The sequence below is a fragment of the Manis pentadactyla genome, chromosome 14 (genome assembly GCF_030020395.1).
Source record: "Manis pentadactyla isolate mManPen7 chromosome 14, mManPen7.hap1, whole genome shotgun sequence".
NCBI classification, from domain to species: domain Eukaryota; kingdom Metazoa; phylum Chordata; class Mammalia; order Pholidota; family Manidae; genus Manis; species Manis pentadactyla.
In genome coordinates, this window is record NC_080032.1 from 3,903,309 (window position 1) to 3,913,090 (window position 9,782).

The 9,782-nt window shown below is 51.9% G+C and overlaps 1 protein-coding gene across 1 annotated transcript; it reads right to left on the bottom strand.

The window, feature by feature from the left end:
- Nucleotides 1-200: 200 nt before the first annotated feature.
- Nucleotides 201-7,570, bottom strand: LOC130680688 (coiled-coil domain-containing protein 74A-like). The gene is given in 8 exon segments (XM_057491830.1): nt 201-339; nt 342-445; nt 552-623; nt 701-768; nt 852-1,020; nt 1,925-2,087; nt 3,270-3,314; nt 7,277-7,570. Coding segments are annotated over 8 exon segments (906 nt in total). The 5' UTR covers nt 7,530-7,570; the 3' UTR covers nt 201-307.
- Between the last annotated feature and the right edge of the window lie 2,212 nt (nt 7,571-9,782).

Below are 9,782 nucleotides of genomic sequence, written 5' to 3' on the forward strand. Positions count from 1 at the left end.
GCCAGGGACGAGACTGGCTTAGGACGAGACTCACCACTTGGAGAAACGAGCTTTATTTCCAGTCTTCAAAAAGTACAGTAATACTCACTTCATAATATGTTTTATGTAAATGCATAATAGCAAAATACTGATCAAGAAAACAGTTTCTCAACACTGAGACCAAGTATGTTATCTGCCATGCATTTTGTTTATCTGGGAATTCCACTTGGTTTAAATGTACTAGAAATATTTTGAAATGCTAGGTAGAGAGGGCAGGTGTCTATGGATGCAGGTTGAGCGGACCTGTGCGGACAAGGCCGGATGGCGCTCAGAGCACAGAGCTGTGCAGCCGCCGGCCCTCACTGCCTGCAGCCTTCTCTGCCGCTCGGCGAAGCTGTTCTTCAGGGTCTGCTTCAGTGCAGGCAGGATGGCACGCTCCCCAACAGGCATCTGGCTCAGAATCAGGCTGGTGGGGACAGGGAGGGTCACCACAGGTGCCCTCGGGAGCAGAGGCCCGGCGTGCAGGTACACGGCTCGGGCCACCCCACCCTCCCCGTGCCAGTGGTACTCACCATGTCTTAGAGACACCCTTGGTGGGGACCTTGGGGACCCGCAAGGCTCCCTGGTGAAGGGCCTCCTGGTTCCTGTGACAGGACAGCCAGCAATGAGCCCCAGACAAGGGCCCACTGTGATGGACAGGGCAGGCTCGCTGGGCACTTACCTGGGAGAACTCGGCCGGGCCTCCTTAGGCCCCTGACTCCTTCCCAGGAGGGTCCTGAGGTGCTGCAGCTGGAAGGCAGAGGGGAGAGGGCAGAGGCGTGGTGGGCAGAGCCTGCAGAGGCCTGGGTACTGCCCCACTGCCCGCACCTCACCTCCTGGGCCTGCAGGAGGTTGGCGTTCCACAGCTGGCGAATGACCACCTCGCACTGCTGAATGTTGGGCTTGCGCAGGAGTGGGGGCAGGCTTGAGGGCTGCTTCCCCTTGTGCTGGCCGCCCGACAGCAAGGTGGCCGCTGGATTAGGGGCCTCCACGTCCTCATCTCTGGAACAGTCACTGCAGCAGCTCAGAGGAGCGCAGCCAAGATGGACACTACACCCCATCTCTCCTCAGCGTGGCACCCACCCCAGTGTCAGGCTGGTGTAGCCAAGAGGGGCGTCTGCACGGCCGCCTCCAGGGCATGGCTCCCTTCTGCTGATCAGAGAGCTGCAAGCACCAGGTGGGGGCCTTGGGGGCTAGCTGGGACCTGGGCCCATCCCTTCCCCCCTCTTCAAGGTGCACCAAGGGGAGGGCCTGATGTGATTCGAGCTGCTCGGCTGCCTTCTGTTGACCCCAAACCTGGTGGGACTCCTCAACTGGGAATCTAGGGACTGCAGAGGAGCAGAGGCTTGTCCTGCTGGTAGCTACCCAGGGGACTTGAGGTTCCTTTTGGATGCAAAGTGCAGGCTTAGAAGCTGCAGAAACTCCCCGGCCTGCTAGGGCCCGCGCCTTCCCAAGGCCCAGCAGGCCTTCCAGCGTGGAGCCTGGGAGCCCAGCTCACTGTTCTTTTCACAGGAAGCAGCTCGTTTACTTTGTTTTCTTTGAGAAAAAGGTTTAGGAGCTCCTGGCTCCCCTCAGCCCAGCCCCAGACAAGGGCCCATCCCTGACGGGTGGGGCTTGGGGGTGCTCATGAACTGGGCCCGGCCTCCTCCTCTGGGGCAGCCATGGGCTTTGACTGGGCTGGGGTTCAGGGGCTGTCTGTGGGCTCAGGTCAGCACAGGGACCCTGCAGGGCCCCCAGAGGAGGGGGGAAGGCAGTGCCCACCAGATGGATGAGCCCAGAGCCTGTTTTCACAAGCTTGGTTCACACTGGAGACCAGTCCATCGGGAAGGGCAAAGCAGTTGGTTGGTTCCAGGGTGTGAGCCTACTAAATACATTCCTGGGCCCATGGGGGGCAGGCGAGCCTTACTTGGCCTGCCTCTGCACCCCAAGGGCTTTGTCCAGCTTGCTGTTGTGAAGCATGGCGGCAGCTGGGGGCCCCTCTTCCAGGCCCATCTTCTTGGAAGTGTCAGCTTTCGAGTCTTGCTTCTTGGGAGAGCTGGGCTGGGCCCTGCCCTTGCCTTGAGAGTTGGCTGCAGGTCAGACCCAGACAGGCTAGTGACTGTGGGTGTCCAGGGCCGGTGCCCAAGACCTCCGGGTTCACTGTGTGCTCCTAAGGAGCCCCCGTCCTGGAAAGGGGGCTTCCTCCCTGTAAAGGGGGGTGGTAATAGCCTCCCTCCAAGGCCTGCTGGGAGCCACGAGGGGGGTCTGAGGACATGACCTGGGTGGGGAGGGGGTGCCTGCGGAATGTTCTGGGCGATCCCAGTGATGGGAGCTGGCTCCTCACAGTGGCTGAGGCAGGGACAGCCCCCTCTCCTGTGCTGGCCACGTGTCTTCCCTGGGGACGGGGACGGCCGGGGTGCGAGTGGCCCTGCAAGCTGTTCCCTGGCTCTACAGCCACACCTCGTTCCAGGCAAACTGAAATGGCATGACAGGTCTGGGATCCGGCCTGCCCGAGCCTGCCTTCTGAGGACAAGGCCCTTGGACGCCTGGGCCCCATACAGAAGGCCGCGGCCACTCCCACGAGGATGTCTGGCCGCTCCGGGAGGCAGGGTGGGAGAAGGGGCTCCCAGCTCCCCTCTCTCCGCAGGGACACGCCACACCCAGGGTGTCACAGGCAGGGCCATCCCCAGCATCCTGTCTGCTTTGGGGGACCAGCGAGCAGGGCTTTCTACTGGGCTGCCCCCTCCCTGGAAGAGCACCCAGAGAAGCTCAGGGGCTCAGGGCTCATCAGTGAGTCGGACTGCCTGCCGCCCGACCCTGGGGTTGGCCTGCCGTGGTCCTGGTACCCCCACCTCAGCTGCTCCTGCTGGGTTCAGCTCATGGCACCAGGGGGCTCACCTCAGCTCCCTTTGGCTGTCCCTTAACCCCAAGTCCACAGGGTCTGGCAAAGGTGCTCCCCAAGGTCTGCTGGAGAGAGGACCACTAGGGGCTCCCAGCTTCCCATCGACACCCACACAGGCCTTCCAGGCCCAGGCCCCCAGCCGAGTACTGGCCCTGCCCTGCCCTCAAACACTGGGAAGTGTTGCGCTGTGCTTCTGTCGGCATCTGCTGTGCTTGGGTGTAGGTGCCCAGACCATGGCTGAGGCTGGCGTCTCTCCAGGCTCCCCAGGACCCCTTCCCCCTGGGACAGTGCAGCTGGCTGGGCACAAGCAGTCTGGAGGGGCTGCTCCTGCTGTCAGGAAGTTCCCATCAGGCTTGAGGGCCCGTCTTACCTGTTTTTTGGGGCTTCTGATTCATTATCAGCCTGTAATGGAGATCTGGAAGCAAGCACAAGCTCTGGTCGTTTTCAAAGCCACAGCCTCTTTGAGGGAAGAGGCTTGGCTGGCCTTACCTACCCCCCCTGCTGGGCCACCAAGAGACCTCACTTGTGACCTTGGCTGCTGTGTCTCCGCTCCTTTGCCTTGAGCACCCGAGGGCTGGGAATGCCTCTGGTTTTTCCCTGACCCAAAGCACCTGTGTGAGAGCCTCACCCACAAGCTGTCTCTTCATCCATGACATTACAGGGCACCCTCTACCAGGAGGGGCTGGGCTCCAGGGGGCCAGGGGTGAGTCAGGATGCCACAGCTCCAGGAGCCCCTTGCTATGGATGAGCAAATGTGGGCAGTGCAGTGATCAAGTGGTGCCCAGAAGTGGCCTGGCCACATCTGGCCTGGGCATTAGGGAGGGACCCAGATGAGACTCAGAAAGAGTCCTGATTTGAAGGATACTCAGGCATCAGGAACTTGGCACTCAGGTAAAGGCAGCAGGAGAAAGGTGGGGAGTGGGAAACAGAGGCAGGCCTAGCCGTGTGGGTGCAGAAGCTCCAGCGAAAGCCTGAGGGCCACCTTAGAGCAGGATCCGTGTGGAAGACCCCAAGTTCTGCTTCAGGCCAAGTCCATGGGGATGAGCAGCCATGAGGAGTGAAAAGTTAGCAAGGCCCTGCCCACGCCACCGAGATGTCCGGGCAGGGGGCTAGGTGGGGGCCAAGGGATCCTTTTGTGGCTGGCATATATGCCCTTGATCTGGGGGTCTTTAGTTTGTGCAAATCCATGGAGCTTTATATTCATATTTGTGGACATGTTTTACATTATAAAAGGTCTTTTCTTCAAAATGGACAACTTTCTAGAAAAATACAACCTTCCAAGGCTGACCCAGTAAGAAACAGAAAATCTGAACAGACCAATTACCAGCAAAAAAATTGAATTGGTAATCAAAAAACTACCTAAGAACAAAACCCTTGGACCAGATGGTTTCACTGCTGAATTTTATCAAACATTAGTGAAGACCTAATACCCAGCCTCCTTAAAATTTTCCAAAAAGTAGAAGAGGAGGGAATACTCCCAAATGCATTCAACAAGGCCAACATCACTCTAATACCAAAACCAGGCAAAGATACCACAAAAATAATTTACAGACCAATATCCCTGATGAACACAGATGCAAAAATACTCAACAAAATGTTAGCAAACCAAATTCAAAAATACATCAAAAAGATCATCCATCATGACCAAGTGGGATTCATCCCACGGATGCAAGGATGGTACAACATTCAAAAATCCATCAACATCCACCGCATCAACAAAAAGGACAAAAACCACACAATCATCAATCATCTCCATAGATGCTGGAAAAGCACTCGACAAAATTCAACATCCATTCATGATAACAACTCTCTACAAAATGGGTACAGAGGGCAAGTACCTCAACATAATAAAGGCCATATATGACAAACCCACAGCCAACATCATACTGAACAGCGAGAAGCTGAAAGCTTTTCCTTTAAGATTGGGAACAAGACAAGGCTGCCCACTCTCCCCACTTTTATTCAACATAGTACTGGAGGTCCTAGCCACAGCAATCAGACAACACAAAGAAATAAAAGGCATCCAGATTGACAAGGAAGAAGTCAAACTGTCCCTGTTTGCAGATGACATAATATTGTACATAACAAACCCTAAATCACTCCAAAACTACTAGATCTAATATCTGAATTCAGCAAAGATGCGGGATACAAAATTAATACACAGAAATCTGTGGCATTCCTATACACTAATGATGAACTAGCAGAGAGAGAAATCAGGAAAACAATTCCATTCGCAATTGCATCAAAAAGAATAATTCCTAGGAATAAACCTAACCAAAGAAGTGAAAGACCTATACTCTGAAAACTACAAGACACTCATGAGAGAAATTAAAGAAGATACCAATAAATGGAAACACATCCTGTGCTCATGGATAGGAAGAATTAATATTGTCAAAATGGCCATCCTGCCTAAAGCAATCTACAGATTCAGTGCAATTCCTATCAAAATACCAACAGCATTGAACTAGAGCAAATCTTTCTAAAATTCATATGGAACCACAAAAGACCTTGAATAGCCAAAGCAATCCTGAGAAGGAAGAATAAAGCAGGGGGAATTATACTCCCCAACTTCAAGCTCTACTACAAAGCCACAGTAATCAAGACAATTTGGTACTGGCGCAAGAACAGAGCCACAGACCAGTGGAACAGAACAGAGAACCCAGATATAAACCCAAGCATATATATTATTTAATATATGATAAAGGAGCCATGGACACATAATGGGGAAATGACAGCATCTTCAATAACTGGTGTTGGGAAAACTGGACAGCTACATGCAAGAGAATGAAACTGGATCATTGTCTAACCCCATACAGAAAAGTAAACTCAAAATGGATCAAAGACCTGAATGTAAGTCATGAAACCATAAAACTCTTAGAAAAAAACATAGGCAAAAATCTCTTGGACATAAACATGAGCAACTTCTTCATGAACATATCTCCCCAGGCAAGGGAAACAAAAGCAAAAATGAACAAGTGGGACTATATCAAGCTGAAAAGCTTCTATACAGCAAAGGACACCATCAGCAGAACAAAAAGACATCCTACAGTATGGGAGAATATATTCATAAATGAGAGATCCGATAAGGGGTTGACATCCAAATTATATAAAGAGCCTCAACAAACAAGCAAATAAGCCAATTAAAAAATGGGCAGAGGATCTGAACACTTCTCCAAAGAAGAAATTCAGATGGCCAACAGGCACATGAAAAGATGCTCCACATCACTAATCATCAGAGAAATGCAAATTAAAACCACAATGAGATATCACCTCACACCAGTTAGGATGGCCAGCATCGAAAAGACTACCAACAACAAATGTTGGCGAGGATGTGGAGAAAGGGGAACCCTCCTACACTGCTGGTGGGAATGTAAATTAATTCAGCCATTGTGGAAAGCAGTATGGAGGTTCCTCAAAAAAGCTCAAAATAGAAATACCATTTTAGGAATTCCATTCCTACGAATTTACCCTAAGAATGCAGTTTCCCAGTCTTAAAAAAGACAGATGCACCCCTATGTTTATCGCTGCACTATTTACAATAGCCAAGAAATGGAAGCAACGTAAGTGTCCATCAGTAGATGAATAGATAAAGAAGATGTGGTACATATACACAATGGAATATTATTCAGCCATAGGAAGAAAACATCCTACCATTTGCAGCAACATGGATGGAGCTAGAGGGTATTATGCTCAGTGAAATAAGCCAGGCAGAGAAAGGCAAGTACCAAATGATTTCACTCATCTGTGGAGTATAAGAACAAAGAAAAACTGAAGGAACAAAACAGCAGCAGAATCACAGAACCCAAGAATGGACTGACAGTTACCAAAGGGAAAGGGACTGGGGAGGACGGGTGGGAAGGGAGGGATAGGGGGGAGTAAAAGAAAGGGGGCATTACAATTAGCATGTATAATGTGGGGGGGCACGGGGAGGGCTGTGCAACACAGAGAAGACAAGTAGGGATTCTACAGGATCTCACTACGCTGATGGACAGTGACTGTAGTGGGGTATGTGGGGGCGACTTGGTGATGGGGGGAGTCTAGTAGTAACCATAATGTTGCTCGTGTAATTGTACATTAACGATACCAAAAAAAAATAAAAAGTCTTCATTGGACGGGATCTGACCCCGTCTAGAGCGGGGGAGCCTGCCAGCCAGGCTGCGCTGCGCTGGGAGGTGACGCCCAGACCCGCCGCCGCCTGATGCCCGCGGGGCTCCGCTCAAGGCCCCCTGGGATTTGGTGTGGGGCAGGGAGCTCGCGTCCCTCGTGGCAGAGCCCGGGGAGGGACCGCGGTCCTGTGTCCCCCCGAAGCCCAGTGCTCCCGAGTCGATGCGCGGGGCGGTGCTGGCGCCGGGGGGGCGGCCCGCGGCTCTGCCTCACCCTTGTTCTCCCGCTTCAGGTGCTCGATCTCCTCGTGCAGCTGGACCAGCATCTCCGAGTGCTGCCGCTGCAGGAACTGCAGGCTCTTCTCCAGGTCCAGGATTCGCTTCTGCGCCTCCCCGAGCCCGTGCTGCGCGCCACGCTGCCCTGACTGCTGCGGGGCTGCGGGTGGCCGAGGGCGCGACGCGCCCCGGGAGCCCAGGGCCCCCGAGCTGAGCGGCCGAAGCCCGGCCGTCACCCTCGCCCCGCTCATGTCGCCGCGTCCGCCGCTGCAACCCCAGTCGGTGACCCGGCGCCCCGTCACCACGGAAACGGGCGCGCTCGAGGGCCGGGGCGGGGCCTGGGCGCCGGGGGCGGGGCCGGCCGCTCTCTGGGTGACCTCCGGGAACGTCGGAGAACGGGCTACCTTTGCGATTGGTCTTGATGTTTAATTTTGTTTGATGGTTGTGTCTTAATAGTTCACTTTCAGAACAGATGATACAATTACAGGTTCAACAACCAAAGTTAACACCTTCAATAATTGCAGAACCGTCATGCTTTATGAAATGTGAGCAAAATATATGAAAGAGCTGTCGGAAAGCACTTGAGAACAAAAAGCAGGCGGGACTGGAAGGCAGCTTTTGAGAGAAGAGCTGCTTTCCCCCTTGAGGCCGCCCTTCAGCCAGACCTCCAACAAGAAGCCCACAGGCTTGCTGGCCGGAGAAGGCAGAGGACTGGGTTCGGGACAGACCGCCGTCGTGGACGCTGCTGCTGCTGCTGCTGCTGGGCTGGGGATTTGGAGCCTGACTGGGTGAGGAGCTGGAAGCTACAAACTCCCTTCACATGCACGACTGGCTGGAACTGCATGTGTGTGGGACCCCAAGGATCCCAGGGGAAGACAGAGGGCCAGAAGGCCAGAAGAGAGGAGATTCATTTGCTGCCAACTCAACTCCAGGGGACCTGGTTTGGAGTCTGACAGGCACTTGGTAAATGCCTCAGTTTTCCATGTAAACCCCAAAGGAATACCACATAAACACCCTGGGAATAGACTGTGTTTCTAGAAGTAACAGATTTGCACTAAGACTAGGGCAAAATCTAAATACACCTGCCGTAATAAACCTCAAAGCCCAGCCTCCACAAGTTCGGTGATCTTCCAAGTAATTCAGCCGCCTAGAAGGCAAAACTCAGCATTCTTCAGAGTAACAGAACCTAGAGTTTCCATATTGTCTGATACACAGTAATACTAGACATGCAAAGAAACAAAAAAAAATTCAGATTCAGTCAACAGAACCAGATCAAGAAATAATTCTAGGTAATAAACTTTACAATGAATGTTAAAAATCTACAGAAAAGGATGGCTACAATGAATGAAATAATGGAGAATTGTTTAAATGATAAGGTATTTAAAAAAAAAAAAAGGAATCTTAGAACTAAAAACACATCTGGACTTTTGGCTTCCTGGTCGGCCTGTAAGGAGCTTGAAGTTGTCATTCACGTCCATGAGCAAACTGGAAACCAAGGACTCTCCTTAAATCTCTCAGAGAAGCAAGATCACAGAAAAAACTGCTGCCTCCAAATTGGAGAGACGCACGCCAGATGAAGGGAATCACAATTCACTGCAGCGGGCACCAGTTCCAGGGTGGGAAAACTAACGGACAGATTATTGGTGTGGCTCAGGGTGCTTAAGTTGGAGTGTTAAAACCCAGAGTCTAATCTTACAAGGCCCTCACACTTCTGTGAGTGTGACCTCTAGGAGCCCTACCAGATTCTCAAGGAAGAATGGGAAAAAAACCTTGTGGTCCAGGCAAGAGGGGAATGTAGCCATTCTGAAAGCTGCCCAGAGCATTTGTTCTTGGCAAGGCCTGCCCTCAAAAGAAACGAAGATGGCTCAGAATGCCCAAACTGACTGGGATCTGAGCAGAGCCCAACTGCCCTGGATGAGGGGAGATACCCCCTTGAGCCCCAGCGAGCCCCCTCCTCTGTCCACCCCTTTCCACAGTTACCAGCAGGGCTCCTTGATGAAAACAGGGAGTACAAGCAAAAACTGCCCATCTTACGCTTCATTTAAAAAGAAGTCTCTAGGAAAACCCAAAGACAACAGAACCGACAGTAATGAGGGCACTGGAGGAAAACTTTGACACCTATGGCTATAGCACACAATCAGCATGGACTAAGCCCCAGCCAGATAAACATGGAACCTCACACTGAAGGCCTATTTACCTCAGTCCCTTCTAGCCAATACATCACATCCAACTCTCAATAAAAAAATTACAAGGCATACTAGAAGACAAAAACAGTCTGAAACTACAGAGCGAACATCAGAGCCTGACTAAAATATGGCAGACATTAGAATTATCAGACCAGGAATTTAAAACAACTATGAAATATTTAAAGCAATAACTGATAACTTCACAAAATTCATGGAAGACAACAGATTTAGAGATCCAGAAAGCTCAGGAACAGCAGGCTGGACAAAGTTTTTGGCAGTGCAAATATTTTAAGGGTATTATTCCCAAGCCCTCCTTCC